This window comes from Crocuta crocuta, unplaced genomic scaffold (assembly GCF_008692635.1).
Source record: "Crocuta crocuta isolate KB4526 unplaced genomic scaffold, BGI_CrCroc_1.0 scaffold288, whole genome shotgun sequence".
NCBI lineage: Eukaryota > Metazoa > Chordata > Mammalia > Carnivora > Hyaenidae > Crocuta > Crocuta crocuta.
The window spans coordinates 1,507,920-1,529,215 of record NW_027532607.1 but is presented as its reverse complement, the minus strand read 5'-3'; the positions used below and the strand labels follow the sequence as shown (position 1 = coordinate 1,529,215).

Genomic DNA, 21,296 nt, shown 5'->3' with positions numbered 1-21,296 from the left:
AAGCAGTTTCCTTTCCTGGGGGGATCCCCTCGGCTTGTCAGTTATGTTTGAGATCACAGATCAATAATCCTGGTTTATATGCCAGGCTCTTGTGAGTTGGGCTGGCTTCATAATTTTAATTTTCCCTAGATGAACTGAGAAGGATCCAGACCCTGGACCTGAGGGTCAGTAGGAGACAGGTAATCATTCTTACTCATTCCTTAGTACATAGTGCACTTGAGTAATACTCTTATTAAAATGTGCCAAAGGCAGATGCATTTATGTTGAGAGGGAGCAATTCAGCCCTCCCCATGCTGTGGGGTGGAGACTACCATGGTCCTCCCGCCTGGCCAGTGGCTGTTCCTTCCGCTTAGAAGGCTCTTTGTGCAGACATCCGGGATGGATGTCACCTCCTCCAGGAGACCCCATCTCACAGGGCCTTTCCCCCCACTCTCCACCTCCACCTCTGTCTACTCTGCTTGAATCTTCCTGGCACATGCCCACCTGATTCTTTTCTTTTCTTTTCTTTTAATGTTTTATTTATTTCTAGGAGAGAGAGAGAGAGACAGAGCGAGCAGGGGAGGGTCAGAGAGAGAGGGAGTCACAGACTGAAACAGGCTCCAGGCTCTGAGCTGNGAGGGTCGGAGAGAGAGGGAGATACAGAATCTGAAACAGGCTCCAGGCTCTGAGCTAGCTGTCAGCACAGAGCCTGACGTGGTGCTCGAACCCATGAACCGTGGGATCATGACCTGAGCTGAAGTCAGATGCTTAACTGACTGAGCCACCCAGGCGCCCCTTATGGGCCTCTATGTAATCTCCTGAACCAAACGTGAGCTCCCCAGTAGCTGTGACTCTGCTGTGTTTGCTGTGGTGTTTCTAGGCTTAGGGTTCAGAGCCTTTGGTCAGCAATGAGATCCAGCTAGAATTTATATTTTTAAATTTTCAGTGTATGTATTTTACATTTTCAAAAAAATTTTAGAGAGAGAGTGTGTGTGCGATCTGAGGAGAGTGGCAGAGGGAGAGAGAGAAAGAGAGAGAGAGAGAGAGAGAGAGAGAGAGAGAGAATCTTAAGCAGGCTCCATGCTCAGCGCTGAGCCAAATGTGGGGCTGGATCCCACGACTGGAGCCAAAATCAAGAGTCAGATTCTCAAATGACTGAACCACCAGACGCTCCTCCCTGTATATATTTTTTAAAAATACCTTTTGAAAAAGAAAGAATGAAAGAAAGAAAGAGAGGAAGCCTTCTTCTAATGACAAGTGATACTTGTTTTACATTTATCATAGTGATATAAAGTTTCCTTTCAAAATCAATGTAAGAATATTAGTTATTTTAAAAGACCAAGGAAACAATGTGGTGCTCAGAGGTCAGTATTTGGGAGGATGAAAGAAAACAGTGCTCTGAGGATACCTTTTGAGACTCTGCCTGGCCTGGAGACCCATTCTGGGAACTGCTTACGGACACAGCCACACACACTGCGCGCCCATTTTACAGAGGCATCAGGTCTCAGGGGCTAGGTCATGGTTGCCTCCTCCAGGGGCAGAGAGAAGGATCTTAGAGGGATGGGGCAGGGGTGGCCACACACTTGCCAGGGCGCTTCTGAGGCCCCTGTACTTTCTGCCCTGGGGGTCATGAGACACCCCATGTTCTTCTACCTTCCTTCCATCTTCTCCTTTAAGCCAGCTTGAGTTGCTGATACTGGCGACCATAGCCCTGTGCACGGCGGTCTTCTGAAGTTAAATACAAACTGCATGTCAGTGGTGTCTACTGGGTGTGTGGGGGCTGGGCAGGAAGAAGCTATTTAGTCTGTCCTCACTCGTTGTGCACCAACCATGGGCCAGGTGCTTTGCTACTCTGCTAAGTGTTGAGAATACAAAGTTCCCCAAGGAACTCATCATTTAGTGAGCTCCACTGTCACCCGATTAACGTCGAGTAATGGGAAGCAAGGCGGGGGAAGGTGTGGGAGGCTTACCCACAGCAGGGGTGCCAGGGCTTTCTCCACCCCCTTGGACATGCCACTGCTGATAAACGTTTAAGGTATCGCTCCTTCCTGAGGGTATTTTAAGTTTTAATGGAGAAATCCAAACTCAGAGAAAGGAAGGTGGGGAAGGGAGGAATGAATGCAATTTGGGGCTCACCTCAGGGTGAAGACACCAAGCTTGAGCATTTGTCGAGGACACTGGCTGCCGTGTCTCAGGGTCCCCCCACTGGAGGATGGATTCCAACTGTGACTGTTTTGTAACTTGGTCATGCACTGTGTTCCATGGACTGCAGGGGAAGTGATGTCCAATCTTGAATCTAGAAATTAATTGAAATAAAGGGAGGTGGCCATGGTGCACCGTTTTAGTGTTTTTACCTGTGAAACTAACCATTAAAGCTCCTTCCACCTCCTAACCAAGGTTCCCAAATCAAGCTGCACACCAAATTCAGAAGCATATAGAAGCCTGCAACGCATCGATGCAGCAGGCTCTGAAAATAGCAGCAGAAGCCACAAACCAAAGAACAGACCTTTGTGAACGGAGTAGAAAGAAGCTGTTTGTCCTGAGTTCATCTTTTAAGCTAGATACAACTCCCCATGATTACTGAAGTAACATCTTTAGGCAGAGATAGGGATCAATTTGAGGAAAATAGAATGTCTTAACACGTTGGATTTTCATTTTCCTATTAAGTTTCCAAGGCTCTAATTTAAAAAAAAAATTCAATGTTTTATTTATTTCTGAGAGAGAGAGAAAGCATGAGCAGGGGAGGGTCAGAGAGAGAGGGAGACACAGAATCTGAAACAGCCTCCAGGCTCTGAGCTGTCAGCACAGACCCTGACGCGGGGCTCAAACCCACAAACCGTGAGATCATGACCTGAGCTGAAGTTGGATGCTCAACCAACTGAGCCACCCAGGCGCCCCTCTAATTTTTTTTAAGTGAAAAAAAATATTTATTTATTTTTGAGAGACAGAGTATGAGTGGGGGAGGGGCAGAGAGAGAGGGAGACACAGAATCTGAAACAGGCTCCAGGCTCTGAGCTGTCAGCAAAGAGCCTGATGCGGGGCTCGAACCCACAAACCACGAGGTCATCACCTGAGCCCAAGTCAGACACTTAACCAACTGAGCCACTCCGGTGTCCAAGGCCCTAATTTTCCAACCAGAGCCCAAGAGAGTGTGAAGTTACACAAAGGCAGGTAGTGGGGCCGTGGCAAAGCACAGGATTGACGCCATTAGCAGAGGCCAGGCTCCAAAGTGAAGTATACAAACCAGGGAATGAGTCTTTGAGATGAGTGGGTTCGCAGAGTGAGAACCCACGCACTCCAGGTGTTACCTGACTCTGGACGCCCCCTACACGAACATGGTTTTACACCACTGGTTCTGGTTCACCTGTGTCAAACTGTTACTCATTTTTCAAACAATACTGAATTTATCTCAGAGATAATTCTGCTGCTAATAGTTACTGCTACTCAGACAGATCAGTTTCAGAAACTTCTCCATTAGACTTGAATCTAAACCATACAACTTCCTGAGCAGTTTCACACGTGGAGCTACCTTCCCAGCCAATGCAGCACTTTCTTGCATCAACAGTATCAAGAGATCAGACCCGAATATACAAACTGGTGATTGCCAGAGGGGAAGCGGGTTGGGGGATGGACAAAATGGGTGAAGGGGAGTGGGAGGTACAGGCTTCCAGTTAGGGACTGAATGAGTCAGGGAATGAAAGGTACAGCACTGGGAATATAGTCAATGGTACTGTAATAGTGTTGTGTGCTGACAGACGGTAGCTCCACTCATGGTGAGCATAGCATAATATAGAGGGTTGTTGAATCACTATGTTGTACCTCTGAAACTAATGTAACATTGTATGTTGACTATACTTCAAAACAAAAGAAAAAAGAAGAAAGAAAGAAAGAAAGAAGAATACCAAGAGATGCTGTTGGGAGTCTGTGTGCTTTTGAGTGGCACCAAAGTCATACTTAATCTACCCTGACTGTGTTTGTTTTCTACCCATTATTAGTGATTCCAAAGCTCAAAATTTATTACACAAACTCCCTGCAGAGGTTAAGGCAGCTTGACCGATAGAAGTTAGAGAGCAAGGGAAGAGAACTTAGCAGATGGCCAAGAAGAAAAGGGAGCAGCAGGCAGAAAGCAGCTCATTTTTATACCTAAAGCCCAAAGCCCAAGCCAAATGCCCCAAAGATGGAATAAAAACTCCTCTTGTTGCTTGGAAATGCCTCAGAAATGCCAAAGCAAAGTTTTAGGGGATCATTTAATATATCTCTTCTTCATTCCAAAAGATAAGTGAAATACCATTCCAGTGACTCAGACTTTTCCAGTTTTAAATATATTCAGTGTAATGGAAGAGATGGGAAGTTCCCTTTCTCTTACCTTTTATTTATTTATTTAAAAAAATTTTTTAATAGTTTTTATTTACTTTTGAAACAGAGACAGAGCATGAGCGGGGGAGGGGCAGAGAGAGAGGGAGACACAGAATCTTAAACAGGCTCCAGGCTCTGAGCTGTCAGCACAGAGCCTGACGTGGGACTCGAACCCACAAACCGTGAGATCATGACCTGAGCCCAAGTTGGATGCTTAACAGAGTGAGCCACCCAGGCGCCCCCTCTCTTACCTTTTAAAGATGAAGCCAAGCGGCAAGATGAAGTGCAAGGGCGGAAGGGTGGCAGCGGTAGTGTGCTGGAGCCTGGAAAGGTGAGGAGGGTGTCTGTGTGAGGTGGGGAGCTGTACCAATAGTGGCTTGGCGTGGGTGTCGGAGCCCGAGGGGTGAGGAGGCCATCCATGTGTGAATGGTGGCAAAAGGAGAACATTACGTATGAGGGGATTGGCCTGATGTATTGAGGTTGACGGGAGTTTGGATTGCTGGAAAAGGAAGCTAAAGTACAGAGAATAAAAACTAGGATAAATCTTGTGGTGTTGGATCAGAACCAAAGGCATTGATCTGAACTGATGGTTTTCAATATGCAGAAGTATAAAAATACAGATGCACACAGTGTGTGTGTGTGTGTGTGTGTGTGTACACACATGCAAATATTTTGGAGCTCCATCCACTGAGGGGGCTGGGAACAGGCACACCCCAGCAGCAATGAGCACAGTCAGCTTGGTTTCTAAATACCTTCCTGCACTAAAAGAAACCAATGCTACTTGGGGGAAATGCTGGATTCAGACTGGGGCAGAGAAACTAGAAGATGAGCTTGGGATGACTTGTGTTTGAAGTGCTCTGAGAATCATGGGGACAGTCATAAGACCACAGGAGCATTTGAAGAGGCTCCCAGTGGCCAAATCTGGGGTAACAGGAGCACCAATATAATGACAGTATATGTAATAATCACTAGATAAACCAGAAATTTGAATCCATATTAAGAGAAATAAAGGAACAGAAATAAGCTTTCCTTATAGAACTCCAACAAATGCAAAAAAGAAGGTAGGATTAGGAGACACTCAGGCTACCAACATAGTGATTCAGCCAAGAAATTGGGACACAGATGCTGAACGAGGGGTGAAGACTGATGAGGAATGGGTTATTTGCCCGATTTCAAAGCATTATCCTATGAAATGCTCATTAGTAACTTTTCAGTGGGGAAAACCAGCAGACACCACCTCAATGAAATGTTCAAGGTTAACATTACCAATACGAGGGTAATTCAAAATCATGTTATCCTCTGGTAGGATGTATTGGGAAGAGCAGAACATCACTCGATATTCCTGCCAGAAATGTGTCACTTGAACCAAATCATGAGATAGCATCGACAAACCCAAATTGACGGACAGTCTGCAAAAGAGCCTGTAATCTTCAAATGTCAAGGTCATTAAAACAAGCCTGGATTGTTCCAGACTACAGGGGACTGAGATATAACTACTAAATGCAACTTTTTTTCCTGGTGATATTATTGGAACCATTGGGAAAACTTAAGTTATCTGTGGATGTTTTTCAAATTGATTTCTACTTCTGATGGATTTATTTGGTGATAGAATGTCTTCAGTTACAGGAATTATATATTAAAACATGCAAGAGTGTTGGGACATCACCTTGCAACCTATTCTTAAAAATTATTCTAAAAAAAAAAGGGGGCTATTCTTGCAATTCTTGGTAATTGGCACTTTTCTTTACACTTGAAATTTAGAAAAATGCTTGTTTCTTATCACATTTCCACATGTAATAGAGCAACTATGGGAATATCTGAGTTGAAACTGTAAAACGTAGGAAGAATTGAAAATTCTTTATTTGGTAAAAATTAAGAATACATTGTATAACTTATGAACCACCAAGAGGGAAACATGTAGGAGTGGTAACTGAAAAAAGGCAGAACATAAAAAAAGTAATACTGATGATGATCACTTTCAGTTGTACAGTCATGTGGCTAAAATAAAGTTCTCTCAATTCCTTTTGTGTCAAACATTTAAGGGCACGATAAAAAAATGATACAATTTTGCTAAAAGTCAAGATCCCCCCCATTATTTACTTATTTTTAAAAATTTACATCCAAGAAAAGTCAACATCTTTTTAATCTTTTAGAAATATGTTACTTAGAGGGGGAACAGTGCCTAAAATTCCACAGAATTAGTTAAGTGGAGACCATGACCAAATAAATATGTAACAGGGACACAATTTGATGTTCTTTAAAGCAGTGATTTTTTTAAAATGTTTATTTTTGAGAGAGAACCAGTGGGGCAGGGGCAGAGAGAGAGGAAGACACACAATCTGAAGCAGGCTCCAGGCTCTAAACTGTCAGCGCAGAGCCCAACACGGGGCTTGAACTTGTGAACTGTGAGATCACAACCTGAGCCAAAGTCAGATGCTTAACCGACAGCCATCCAGGTGCCCCTAAGGCAGTATTTTTGAGTCAGGAAAATATCCAAAGAAAGAGGATTCTTCTTGATGTGCTTCTTGCTGAACAAGACCATTATTCACCTTTGTATATATCAATTGCCTAGTCCAGATATTTGAACTTTGAAATAATTTAATGCAATTCCGTCAGATGACACTTTATCACGTATAATCCTTCCACATGGAAATAAATTCTTGATGCCTTTTAAATTCATGATTTCCATGAACATTTTAGTTATGATAAATTACAAAATGGCAAGAAAGATTTTTTGATATCTCAAAGTAAAAAAAAAACTTAGGAAAGTACATATTAAAGGGCTTCCCAAATTGGAAGTGCAATTATTAGAATCTTGATAAAAAGTAATTTTTTCTAGGTTTAAGGTTCAAGTCCGAATCTTTGGACTTTCCAACATCAACGAGACACCGCTTATGAATATTCTTTTTTTAAACAGCTCCAGTGGGCTCCTGTGTCGGGAGCGGGTGCCTCTCAGCCAGCGCTGGACAGAGGCTTGCGATATTTGCACTGAATCCAGACTCGGTACATTGTCAGCTGTTTGCCTCGGTTTACTTGCAATCGGCGATCCACCAGGTTCTGAACCTTTTCCAGTCCAGCCGTGGTGAAAAGCGTATCCAGCTCATCTGGTTTGGAAAAGAGATGTTTACATATTTTCTGCTAAAGAAAAAACATTGTCCACCACTTCCTATGTTAAACGGGGCTCCGTGAGACTGTTTTTATTTATGTGTTTTAAGTGGCTTTAGCAGGGCTGTTTATTTAGAAGTGTAGGAGCAGCTTGGGAATATTAAGTTCATGTTTAAGTGGGGGAAGCCAAACCTTCTGGGAAGGGCCCCTTGGAATCCTGAGAGAGGGCCTAAGAGTGGACAGGAAAGACTTTAAGGGCTTTATGGACACCTTACGGTTATATGCAAAATCTCTAGAGATGTAATCTCAAAACCACTTTTTTAGCAGAGAGTTTCCACTATATCTTAACCAATGGCTCAAAGTATGTGGCACAATAAAGGGCGCAGGGTGACGCTGGTGGAGGAGGAACCCTGAGGCAGGACAAGCCGCAGGAGGGTAATTCTGGCGACACCTGGCAGTCAGGATGCGGGGAGCGCAGCCTCAATCTGGTGCATGCCCGGATAACCCGGTTTACAGGGCCAAAGCAGCCACGCTGGGGTCTTGCCACATGGGCAGGTGTCCCCTGTGGGACAAAGTGACAGGGAGGAAGCGCAGGCAGCAGAGGAGAGGAAGACTGAAGGCTCCTCTACGTGGAGCCTGTGTGGAGAACAGTGAACCGGCCCGGTGGGAAGGAAAGGCAGGAAAAGTCTTCGAAAGGGAGGAGGGGCACGAAGTCTTACTTCCCAGAGTACACCAGGCCGCATCTGATCTGGTGTTTTGGGGACGGTTAGCATAAACAAAGATGACTGTTTTCATACCTTGTGTGAAGAAGTAAACTCTAGTACCATCGCCTCTCACATAGAAATTTTCAGACAGACACTGACCTGTGGAGCGATGTAATAAAAATCAGAGAAATTTTAAAGCACTTCTTTGAATTTCATTGCCAATCAAATGTACATCATGATACCCATTTCTTGGGCAGAGAACAGAATCCTTTCTTGGATACTGTGGGCACTTTGCAGGAATCTCTGGAGAAGAGGAGCCCAAGGGGAATGATCGATTTTCAGTGTTACAACACACACGCGAACCTCAGCCTTCTGTGTTAGAGCTGTTTTATGTTGGAAAGTGTTTTCCCCTCACCCTGATTAAATAAATACCGCACACTCTTCGTAAAACAAAAAAATCAATAAATAAAAGCCAAGGACTACGGTGGAGTTTGAGAAAAGGAAAGGTGAGCTAGCCACCATGACCATTTCCCATTCTGCCCGTGTCCACACATGTTCACAAGTATAATACATACACTGTTCTGGTTACAGACACTCTCCCTTCAGCCGCCAAGCCCTCTGACCTAATGTCAAATTTACCAACCTGGTATGTTGCCCTTCTATACCTTTTGAATGCCAATATAACCTTATTTGCTTCACTTTTGCTTATTTCTCCCCAGCTACTCTTATATGTGGGGTCAAGTTTAAAACACTCATCTGCACACTGCTCTTCCCATGTGGGAATGCAGAACGGAAATCTCTCCAAGACCGGTGGTAAGGGGTCTATGCCATGTAGCAGGCACAATATTCCCCTCTCCAGACACATTCACTTGGTTTTCGAGATTTTCCTTACACAGGCATTACATGCTAGTTCTTGAGTAATTCCCGAAAGGACTGTTAGACTGAGTCAACTCAGTGTGCTTTAAACAAACAAAACAAAACAGGTGTCTCGATGGCTCAGTCAGGTAAGCGTCCGACTTCGGCTCAGGTCATGATCTCACAGTTTGTGGGTTTGAGCCCCACGTAGGGCTCTGTGCTGACAGATCAGAGCCTGGAGCCTGCTTTGGATTCTGTGTCTCCTTCTCTCTCTGCCCCTCCCCCACTGATTCTCTCTCTCTCTCAAAAATAAATAAACATTAAAAAAATCACTGCTTTAAAGAGCATCAAAACGTGTCCTTGTTACATATTTATTTGGTCATGGTCTCCACTTAACTCTAGTTCTGTGGAATTTTAGGCACTGATCCCCCTCTACGTAACCTATTTCTAAAAGGTTAAAAAGATTTAGACTTTTCTTGGATGTCTCACGCTCTGTCTCTCTCCTTCAAAAATAAATAAACATTAAAATTAAAAAAAAAAAAACCAATCTTACGACCAAAACCAAAACCATTAACAACGTGTATTTTTACCCATAATGGAGAAGCATAGCTCCTTCCTTGAATTGGCAGCAGGTTTAAGAAGTGCTTATCTCATCTTAATTTTTGTTACCCTCAAGTTTGTTTTTGGCCATTTGGATATGTTCTTCTGTGAAATCAGCTCTAAAATTTTCCTTCCCCGTGTTCTGGGTGGGTTGCTGATCTTTTCTCTATCAATGTGGCAACAGTCCCTCGAACAGCACAGATAATAACGCAATCTTATCTGTGCTCTGCACCCAAGTTATGTCTTTAAACTGTTTTAATGGCACCTTCTGCCACACTTTGTTTAAAATTATTTATGTAATCAAATGTCTTTTTCTAAAACTAGTCTTCTAAATGCAGTGGTCTTGGTTTAAAAGACTTGCCCAATACCTAGATTCCACAAATGTTCAAAAACATACCACCCTTGTCATGTATTAAATGGCTTCATATTTTAAGCTGTAATTCTAGAGTTTCTATTCGATTTCACAGATCTATACATCTATTTGGATGGCAAATCTGTTGTTCTGATTACAATAGCAAAATGCCTTTTATTTTTAAAGTTGATACATTTATCTTGGGGGAAGGGGTGCAGAGAGAGGGAGAAACAGAATCCCAAGCAGGCTCCGTGCTGACAGTAGAGAGCCTGACGCGGGGCTCGAACTCACGAACCATGAGATCATGACCTGAACTGAAGCTGGATGCTTAACCGACTGAACCTTTCAGGTGCCCCAATAATACCTTTTTTGTTTTAGTTATTTATTTATTAAAACATTTTTTGTCAATGTTCACTTAGTTTTGAGAGACAGAGCACGAGTGAGGGAAGAGCAGAGAGAGAGACACAGAATCCGAAGCAGGCTCCAGGCTCTGAGCTGTCTGCACAGAGCCTGTTGAGGGGCTCAAACTCACTAACTACGTGATCATGACTTGAGCTGAAGTTTAGACACTTAACTGACTGAACCCTCAGACGTGCCCACAATACCTTTTTTAAACCGAAGCTGAGCCATGTCGTGGCGGCCGTAATCTCGCAGAAGCATCAGCCCTCCAGGCTTCAGAAGCCTGCTTAGCCTGTTGATAGCCTTCTGCATCCTGGGGGACAACAGAGAAAGAAGATCAGGTCTCCTTACAGGACAGGGTTTCTCCTCGTAGCACATCTGGAAGAGCCGGTGGACTTCCTAACCCTGTTGACACACGGCCCCGGAAATCTCAGCTCCTCTGCTCTCGCTTCGGTTGAGAACAGGAGTGTGCGTCGACGCCTCTGATGTGCTTTCTGCAGTCTGCTCCTGAACATGGCTTTGACCCGGTCCCTTCAGCATGAAGAGGCCCAAGGATAACCTGCCTCTGCTGGAGAGTTCCGTGGGCCAAGTGACATACTCTCCGTCTGGCTCACTGTCCACTCCTGGGATTACCTCCCGGGGAAGCCGCCACTGCCCTGTGTGCCTATGGCTCTCTGGGCGCCGTCCTGAAAACCTGCAGTGAGGACTGCTAGTCGGTGGACTCATCCACCTGCCCCTCAGGCCTGAGCTCTTTGGCTCTTTGCGTGCAGAGACGGTGTCTTTCCATTTGTTGAAGACCAAACCCTAAGAACTTGTAACTGACAAGCTGAGTCAGCATGCAAATAAGCACCTTGGCGGAACGCTTTCCATTCTGCCTGCACTTTCCATACACAGTCCTTGTGGGGGTTTCGGTGGTGCTAACCTCAGAAGGATAAGTGCTACACACTTACTTAAAAACTGAACAATGAATTTTAATCTTAATGTTTTGTTTTCAGTCCACGCCAGTTTTTAAGTCTATAGCAGTTAAACTTCTGCCACTTAAAAAAAAAATCTATTTAGTAAACTCTACTCAATGTGGGGCTTGAATTCATGACCCTGAGATCGAGTCACATGCTCTACTGACTGAGCCAACCAGGTGTCCCTGAACTTCAGCAGTTTTTGGAAGCATGCCTAGCACGCCTGGGCTGTCCTGCGTCTGCCTTTATCCCCACTCACAATATCCATGTCAGGTCAGATGACTCAGTGTGCCATCCAAAAGGAAATGGGGGCTAGAGAAAATCAATCACCCCCCTGGGTCTCTGGCTGATGCTGCTTCCTAAGGGCAGAACTTCATCAAGACAGCTGGTCGCCCATTTTTTTTTTTTAAGGGAGAGAGTGCACGTGAGCGTGGGTGGGTGGGTGAAGTAGAAGGAAAGAATCTTAAGCAGGCTCCACGCCCAGCAAGGAGCCCCTCAAGCTTGATCTCATGACCCGGAGGTCGTGACCTGAGCTGAAATCAAGAGTCGACACTTAACCAAACGAGCCACCCTGGTGTTCCTGAGAAGCTTTAACAGTATATTTTAGGGTTCAGCAACTGACTTTCCTTTCATCTAAACTTGATTTTATGTAATTCTCTAGTACTGCAGTTTTCCAAAGAACTTAAGCATAAAGGAATACCTGAGTTAAGGTTCACCACAAATTGTGTTGTTAATACACTTGGTTTACTGAAAGCATTTAAAAAGGCCAATGGGGGCGCCTGGCTGGCTTAGTTGGTACAGTGTATGGCTCTTGGTCTTGGGGTTGTGGGTTTGAGCCCCACGATGGGTGTAGATAGAGATCACTTAAAAGAAAACTTAAAAAACCCTGCTCTCCCATTCCTTATGAATGTTAAACCATAACAATGAAAAGAACTAACCACTGCAATCAACAGGCAGAGGTTTAGAGGCTGAAACTGAAGTTGGGAACTTGCAAACAAATTTAGGAAAAGGGCTGAGACACTCTCAGCACTTTGACAGAGTGGCTTTTCCCTGCCCAGGAGATGGTCCTTCTTACTCAGGGTCCAACTCTGATCAACGCTTTGTTTTTGTTACACTGCTGGTTAAGGGATCTCAAACTTACTTGTCTGGCACAACTGCGGAAAGAACAAATATGAGAATGATGATATCAAGGCTATCCGTGGGCACTGGGTAACTCTGATCTTCATCACACAGATCGTGAACAAAGGCAAAACACCGGCAAGGATCATACGCTGAATTTGTCTGCAGACAGTTGAGAGACACACTGGTTACAAAATGTTCTCTCTCTCACACACACACACACACACTCACGCTCACACAGTCTCAAGGAAATCTTATCTTGCTTCAACTGTAAGTGCGCTAGGGTTATCGCTCTCATCATGAAGGCATGCATTCATATTCAAAGGCTAAGAATCTTGGACAATTCCAGGAAGAAGCTTGTGGAATCCAACTGGTTTGTTTGTTTATTCATTCAGTCATTCATTCGACTTTAGTTTTGGGGCGCTGGCCTGGCCCCATTGGTTGAATGTCCAACTCTGGCTCAGGACATGATCTCAGAGTTTGTGACTTCAAGCCCTACATTGGGCTCTGCGCTGGCAGTGCAGCTTGGGATTCTCTCTCTCTTCCCCTACCCACCTAGTGCTTTCTCTCTCTCAAAACTTTAAAAAAAAAAAAGGATTTTTGTTTTAAGTAATGTCTGTACTCAACATGGGGCTCAAACTTAAAATCCAAGATCAAGAGTTGCGTGCTCTACTGATGAGCCAGTCCGGAGTGCCCTTAACTGGTACTTTTAAAACAAAATGGGGGTACCTGGGTGGCTCAGCCAGTTAAGCGTCCGACTTCGGCTCAGGTCACGATCTCACAGCTTGTGGATTCAAGCCCCATGTCGGGGTCTGTGCTTACAGCCTGGAGCCTGTTTCAGATCCTATGTCTCCCTCTCTGACCCTCCCCTGCTCATGCTGTCTCTCTTTCATTCCTTTTATTTTTTACTCTGATGCAGAGTTGGATTTGAAGAATAGAATATGATTAGGAAGGTAAGTGGCCATAAGGAAAAAGAAAACCCCCATCAGGAGAAAGCTAAACAGACGGATATTTAAACATTTAAGAGCATGATTTGAAACAACTCCCAGCTCAACTATTTACCATATTACACAGACCAGAGAATTCTCCAGGAAAACCTACTTCTCTAGATGTGGAAATTTTAATTTTATATTTTATTACCATAAAATTAATTAAAGAAAAAAATTAAATTAGCTAATGATAAGCCTCAATATTCACCTGGTCTAGATCCATAAAAGTAACTCCAGAAAGACACAGCTACCAATTCTGGAGCTCCCATGCTACAAGCATTAGACATGATTGTAACAGACATATTTTAGGGCTAATTTCCCTTTTCGTATCTCTCGTCTCCAAAAATGTGACTTTGTTCCTAATTGGCCCCCACTAATTCAAACAGGGCAAGTGGATTATCAGCTGGGCTGGGTCAATCAGACTCTTCCTGGGGACTTTGGAATCAGGACAAGTCATGCTGGTGAGGTTCTGAGAAGCCTGAACAGGGTGGACTGGAAAGGGTGAGCATGTCAGGGTCAGATGTAAAACCAGGAAACACCTATTATAGAAAGCTGGTCTGTAAACAGAGGACAAATAAAGGACAAATGGGCACTGAGCTATGAGAAATAGGAAAGCACGAACTCAAAGGAGGTATTGTGATTGGCTAGTCAACTTGCCTTGGTATCTGTCACCGTTTCAGGGCTGAGTTACAATCCTGGCTACACTCTATGTCTTTGGATTGTATGAACTTCTCTTTCTTTCATTGGCTGAGCTTGTCTAGATAGTTCTGTGACTTATAACTCAAAGAATTCTGACTAGAAACAGTCTTCTCATTTCAATCCTTAAAAGAAAATTTGGATAGGGCAGAAGACAGACCCCAAAGTTCCATAGCTGGCCAGTGACAGGTTCTGTATTCACGTTTGGGTTTTCCCTCTACTCCTGCCTGTAAATCTCTTATTTTCAGACCGCATAAGAATAAGAAATAAGGGGCGCCTGGGTGGCTTAGTCGGTTAAGCGTCCGACTTTCGCCTTGGTCATGATCTTGCGGTTTGTGAGTTCGGGCCCCGTGTCGGGCTCTGTGCTGACTGCCAGCTCAGAGCCTGGAGCCTGTTTGAGTCTGTGACTCCCTCTCTCTCTGACCCTCCCCTGCTCATGCTGTCTCTCTCTCTCGCTCTCTCCTAGAAATAAATAAAAACATTAAAAAAAAAAAAAGAATAAGAAATAAAAGGGACGCCTGGGTGGCTCAGTGGGTTAAATGTCTGACTTTGGCTCAGATCATAATCTCACGGCTTGTGAGTTCGAGCGCACACTGGGCTCCGTGCTGCTGGTGCAGAGCCTGCTTGGGATTCTCTCCCTCCCTCCTCCTCTCTCTAAAAAAAATAAATAAAAACGTAAAAGAGAAAAAAACCTCAAAGAAAAAAAACCTCAAAGAATTAAATACATTGCTAGACACCCTGATTTTTAGAAGACCTTTTCCCCTTTAACCAGTGGAAATGACGGGTAGGAGCAATTGTACTTACCTGGACCAGTTCTATAGCCGTGGAAGAAAAATCACAACAGTAAACAAAGAGTCCTGGATCACTGAAATGGGCAGAAAAAAACCAGTAGAACAATTAAGACTATAAACTGAATTATATCTGTTCTCTTTCCTGTGTAGCAGAGGTTAAAATATCAAAGACACCATATAATTACAATGGAACAGGTTTTGAATCTTACTAATTTTCCTGATGACAAATATAATGTAGGAATCAAATTAAATCAAAACCACAAATAGATAATGTAGAAATCTGAATCTCCTGTCACCCATGGTTCCCAATAACCACCGTTGCCAGTTTGCTGCAGTAAGTTCTGAGAAACACCAAACCCCTTTTTCTTCTTTGCGGTCACAGAGTTAAACTTTAAACATACTTACTTGTTAGTCTGTAAAATCGGAAAGACTGTGTTTCCCACACCACAACCAACCTGCAGACAGAAATGAACTTTCAGTTACAGGATTTTCCAAAAAATTAATTCCTGGAGCTAGGTAAATAATCAGTAGATAATCCTGCCTCCTAATTGTATCAGGGAAGGTGTGGTGACCAGAGCTAAATAGTACCCATGACATTCCCTGACCTTGACCTCAGAAAGTCTAAAAGAGGCAGCTACAGATGACTTTGGACGTGTGGGCTTTCAACAGCAGAAGGGAGTTGGTGTGGAAAAAGGGCATGGATTGCTTTTACTTTTTCAGTTTTAGCAAATAGTCCTATAGATGAAATATTTTCTTACTGAACTGCACTGTATCATTACTGGAAAAAATGTTTCTTTTTTAAAAAAAATTTTTTTTTATGTTTATTCATTTTTTGAGAGAGGAGGGAGGGAGGGAGGGAGAGAGAGAGAGAGAGAGAGAGAGAGAGAGAGAGAGAGAGAGAGGAGAGGCAGAGAAAGAGGGAGACACAGAATCCGAAGCAGACTCCAGGCTCTGAGCTGTCAGCAAAGAACCCGACGCGGGGCTCAAACTCCCAAACCACGAATCATGACCTGGCCAAAGTCAGACGCTTAACTGACTGAGCCACCCAGGCGCCCCTGGAAAAAATGTTTCTAATAGACTAAACTGAAAAATGTATGAAAAGGGGACTATAGATTAGACCAGGCTAGGTGTGGTAATAATAAAAACAGCACTATACACTAAGGGCTTAATAGTTGCCAGAAGCAATTCTTTGCAATCCTCGTAACAACTAGGAGGCAGACAGACGCAGAGGTCCTTTCTGCTTGGGGAGGGTAAGGGACTAGCAGCAAGATCATGCTGGAGTATACTCAACCCTAGGCTAACCAGCTTCCGGGAGAGTGTCTAGTCACCGGAATTCTCTCATGCCGGAGAAGCAGGCATCTTCCCAGCTAACCCCTCCAGGTTGTAAGTGTATTCCAAGAGAAGTAGAAGACTGTCTTGTGACTCATTTCCACCTGGTTGGTACAGCATGATGCCGCAACGTTCAGTGCGGTACTGAATGTTCCCAGGCAGCACCTCAGGTAATGTATCTTTGTGTGCTACAACCACCAAATAGCCGGCCTGAATTTAGGACACATCATTAGTTTTAAAAAATGGAGGTGTTTCTAGGCTATAGGAAGTCAAGTCTAGTCAGCTTCTTCAGACAGAGTCACTTTTGCGGTCGGCGTCCCTAGGCCAGCCATACGTAGAAAAGCCTCATTAACCCCACTATCAGGACAGTAAAGGGCGGTTACCTCGAGAATTCGGTAGGTGGCTGAGGATCCAGGGAACCCATCAGCACAGATTTCCAGGTGACTGAGTCTCTGAGTTACATTTTCTTCCACAGGAGCCGTCTGTGTTTCATGTCCAAGGCTATTTGAAGAATACTTGTGCTGTTCTGTTTTTAAACCAGGTCCATCCTCACTGCTCCTACATTCAGGCACTTCTCTCCTCTTGTTCTCAGAGAGCAAATCCTCCAAGTGATTTTGGTTTTGGCCAGGTGCCAGCTCTGGGAATTCGGTAAAAAGCCAGTGTCTATCCTTGAAAAACCCATTTTCATGGATTTTATAGAAGTCATTCCAATATTTGTGGGCATTGGTTTCATAATCAACTGTAAATATTAACGGAAGAGTTTAGAAACCATCTCTCAAGCTTTTATTTGTCCTTAATGTCAAATACCATCCCGCCTAATTGAATGCCATTTTATACTAAAAGTACCCTCAAGTAGAACCATAGTCTCAGCGATGGAAATCTTTTAGTTCGACCATGTGCCCTACACCTCAATTTCCTCTGTATCCTGCCCTTCTAGGGAGTCCAGCTTCTGCCAGGGAACTTACTACCAATTCTCCACCCACTTCTTTGGAGAGGCTCTTAACTACTAGAAAATTCTAACATTAAGCAAAAAAACCTATCTTCTGGTCAAAAAGTCCTACTATTTCATTTCCTCTTCTTGTTTTTAAAGTCCTACTATTTCTTAGGGCCATATGGAACAATTCTTTTGCCTCAAGGGCGGTTATTTCCCCCTCTAGGCCTTCTCTTTTATGAGTGAAACATCCCAGGTTCTTCAGTTATTCCCCATGTAAACTCAATGGTTATGATACATGCAGCTCTTCTTAAAATATGCTTCTGTTTGTGGTCCTCTATAGAGTGTGGAGCGAAGAAATGAATTCAGTAATACTATGAGATACTAAAAATGGACACAAGTCTAAAAGGAAAGTAGAAATGTTGACAAGAGGGGAAAATGTCTTCAGGCGAGCAGTTTTGATGAGGGAGGGAGGAAGGAGAGACTGAGAAAGGTGGACTGTTTACGTTGTAGTTTAAGGTGATCAAGGTAGTGCTAGACTTTAGTTTTCTTTTTTCCTCTTCTCTTTTTTTTTTTAGGTTTGTTTTCTACAGGGCCTTGAGTAGTGTAGTAGAAAAGAACACAAATCTAAGAAATCGGATTTTAGTTCCACCACTGCCACTACTAACTAACTGCTTACCTCTGGGCAAGGCACTTAATGTCCTGTGGTCCAAGTTTCTTTAACTGTAAAAAGAGGATATTGGACTACATGATTTTCAAAATCCCTTTCAACTCTAACTTGCATTGATCTAGTCTCTGTCAAAGTATGCAAGGTGAGTATTTTGTAACTGGAATCTTCTAATTGTTTTTACTCAACTGTGGGATACTACTTTCCCAATTTCTAGTCCTACTTTCCAGGTTTTTTAGGACAAAGGCCCATCAGTCCTAGTTTTAGGACCTAGGGATATTTTGCAGTGAAATCATCCACCTCTCCAGAAAGGGCCTCTATTTCTTCGTCCAGATATATCTACACTCCACCTCACCCAATTCTCCTTGGCAGAAGCCCTAAATCCTCATAGCCATCATAGGAGGAAAAGACACATTCGCCAGTCATTAGCTCCCTCCCCCAACACTTAGATCACTAGAATCTAGCTTCAATCACAACATTTTCTCAGCGAAAGTGTAATCATATACAAAAAGCACAGCCTCTAAGTCAATTACGTGACCACACGGTTGACAAAGGCGAGTCATAGTAGCATGGATCTAGTCAACGTAACTAAAACTTAATCGCTAGAAAATTTCAAGATACAGTTACTTTCAAATAAAGTCAAACACAAAACTCCCTGTTTGCTCTGACAAAATTTTGGGGTGAAGCCCTTTCCCATCCTAACCCATCCCCTCCCCCTCCCGTTCTACCCCCGAATTCAGTATCAGTCCAGTGACAAACGCTCTTGGCGGTCTCGGTTCTCTGCCTCTGGTGGACAGTGCGTTCAGTAGTACACTGGCTGCAGACACCACGGAGGGCCCACCTGGGCGCACCTTGCTTCTCCTGGCACACTCGCTGGGTACTGTTCTCCCGGACTTTCCTCTCCGCCGCCGCGGCCTGCTCCTCCGACCACTCAACATTGTCCCTGGGAAAATCAAACGGGCAGCTTAGAGGCCTCACGTTCCAGCCGCGGGCAGGGTGAGTCGCTGGCCCCGGATCGCCTCTCCTATGGGAGGAGAGCGCCTCAAGCAGGGCAGCGGGGCTCGTGGCCGGCGGTCAGGGGCTTTTCCGAGAGCACGAGGCGGCGGGCCAGGGGCAGGGCGGTTACCAGGCATTATGGCGGAAGACGCACGCCGGATCGCTCAGGAACCGGCTCCCAAACTGCTGCCTCTTTTCGCCGAGGGCGGCCGGCGCACACTCCGGGTAGGGACCGGCCATGACACCGGAGCCGGATATGCCTACTCCTCCGTAAAGAGAAAACTTCCTGCGGGGCCACGCCCCCTTCCGGAAGTCGCGGAGTCTGGGCGGGAAAGGACCAGGGCGGGGCGGGGCAGCCCTGAAGTGCCCTGTGGAGGTTGGTGCTCTAGCTCCGCCCACTAGGGCGGGGCCTGAGTTGGGGATGGGCTGTCTGGGGAGGACGCGCACTCTGGCGGAATTTCTTTTCCTGGTGGGCTTCCTACCGCCCTTGTCCTGCCAGGAGGCTCTATGGTGTTGCAGAAAATGAGAGACATTAATTAATCTTGAGACTACTCTCTATGCTGGGATTCTCTAACAGCCTCCCCTGTTTCCCTCAAGTTTTTTTTTTTAGATGTTTATTTTGAGAGAGAGAAAGAAAGAGGGAGACAGAGCATCCCAAGCCGACTCCTCGGTGTCAGTGCAGAGACTGAAGGGGGGCTCCGTCTCCTGAACTGTGAGATCAGAACCTGAGCAGAAATCAAGAGCCCCACGCTTACCTGGCTGAGCCGCCCAGGCAAGCCTCCCTCGAGTTTTAAGACAGGAAAAATCACTTTGAGAATTAAAGGCAGCTAGTCCCATAGAGCTTCTGCTGACTGAGGAAATCAGGCAGTTTTCCAGCTTGTATAGTCCGCTTTTCATAGTGTGAAAAGCTATGAAAAAAAAAATTACTGCTTTTCCAGGGGGAGGATATGAAATGAATTCTGAGAGCGCGAGGTTTATCTGTTGAATCAGAAGGACTATCCATCTAAGGACAGTTAAAACATTTTTTTGTAACCACATACTTTTTGGAATTATCCATTTCTGAACCTATTCACACAATCAGGATTGTAATACAAACACACATAGTTTGTTATGTTAATACATTTTCAGCCTTACATTTGTTTTGATAATTACTACAGACGATTCTCAAAAGAATCTGGAAGAAAGTATGCTGTCCGCACAAAGTTCGTGGAGAACAGTTCCAGGAGAGTAACGATTACCATCTGGAAGAAGATAAGGAAAGGGTTAATTAGTTATTTAGGTGCTGCACTACTAGACTGCGCACACTGGTAACCAGTGATGGTTACTTCATTGCGGATTCTTTCCATAGGCAAAACTGAAGCGAGCTGTGAGAGATTCTGTATCTTTCTCAGAAAAGAAATGGCAACAGGTCCTAAACCCTCCTTAATCACAAAGAAAAATATGTGAGTGAGTTGAAAAGACAAGATAGTAGAGAACTTGTACTTTCTTTGAAAACGCTTTTGCCATTCTCATGGTCTTTGGAAACATTTTGCACAAGACCTCCTTTCAAAAAACAAGTTACAAGGATTTTATCGTTTCTCAAGGCCGGTTGTTTGATATAGTGGTTGATTTCTGTTTATCCTTGTCATCTTGTCTCTTCTACACTCTTTATTCTCCCCACTCCAGAAGCTATGCCTGCTCCCAATCAACAGTCTCACCGCATAGCTTGCTTTAGAGAGCTCACTGTTTTCACTTGAAATCACTTATTATATTAATTCCCATAACTAGACATTTAAAGTGTCAAACAACTTGGGCCCTTTTGGTGAAATGTGAGAAAAGTATCCTAAATTTTCATGCAGTGATCTTTGGTTGACCTGTACAACTCATTTTTCTCCATCTTTTGAAGCACCTAAAATCATTTTTGCGAAAAAATTGGGAAGACGTGACTCTGTGCTAGTCCTCTGTGCTAACAGACTTTACACTGGACTGTGTCTTCTGCAAGCGGAACTTTTCAGGGGAGTTAAGGGTCCCTCTGCTGGTGAGCTGCAAGGGCTCTTCTAGCTGGGTGGCATGGGTTCAAAGCCTGGAAAGGTTAAGAACTCTTCAGTCTGGATCATTGTCTTGGGTGTCAGCCTGGGACACCGGTAGTTAATTATTTCATGCTTTTCTTTCAGTTCCAATCAGAGGAAATTCTGGTCTGTGTAAGCATGTGCTCTGGAACTGAAAGGCGGGGGAAGGGATCCTGGTGTCCCAATTTGCTCTCCTTAAAGTTTCACAGAACATGTAGCAGCCCAGATAATTGAATAAGCTGGTTTAACAACTTTAAACAGCCCTTTGTGGGTTTTTTTCTTATTGCAAAATAAATGTTTTATTGTAGAACATTTAGACAAAAGAAAAAAGGAAACTACTTCATTCCATCCTTAATTTAACCCATTAAATACTTTGGTTTAAAAAACACTTGGTTTAGGGGCGCCTGGGTGGCTTAGTCGGTTA

At 44.2% G+C, this 21,296-nt stretch overlaps 1 protein-coding gene across 3 annotated transcripts; it reads right to left on the bottom strand.

Moving 5' to 3' along the window:
* Positions 1 to 6,581: 6,581 nt before the first annotated feature.
* Positions 6,582 to 19,064, bottom strand: METTL2A (methyltransferase 2A, tRNA N3-cytidine). 3 transcript variants are annotated; one of them, XM_077780384.1, is made up of 9 exons: positions 18,955 to 19,064; positions 18,680 to 18,771; positions 16,614 to 16,969; positions 15,307 to 15,356; positions 14,915 to 14,975; positions 12,448 to 12,587; positions 10,557 to 10,663; positions 8,238 to 8,303; positions 6,582 to 7,439 (listed from the first exon to the last, which is right to left on the bottom strand). In XM_077780384.1, exons 1-9 carry the CDS (start codon positions 19,062 to 19,064, stop codon positions 7,288 to 7,290), a joined length of 1,134 nt encoding a protein of 377 aa, XP_077636510.1. In that variant the 3' UTR covers positions 6,582 to 7,287. The 3 variants fall into 3 exon arrangements, with proteins under 3 accessions (XP_077636510.1, XP_077636508.1, XP_077636509.1); XM_077780382.1 differs by having other exon boundaries at positions 7,346 to 8,303; XM_077780383.1 differs by having other exon boundaries at positions 7,346 to 8,303; positions 18,670 to 18,771; positions 18,955 to 19,044.
* Between the last annotated feature and the right edge of the window lie 2,232 nt (positions 19,065 to 21,296).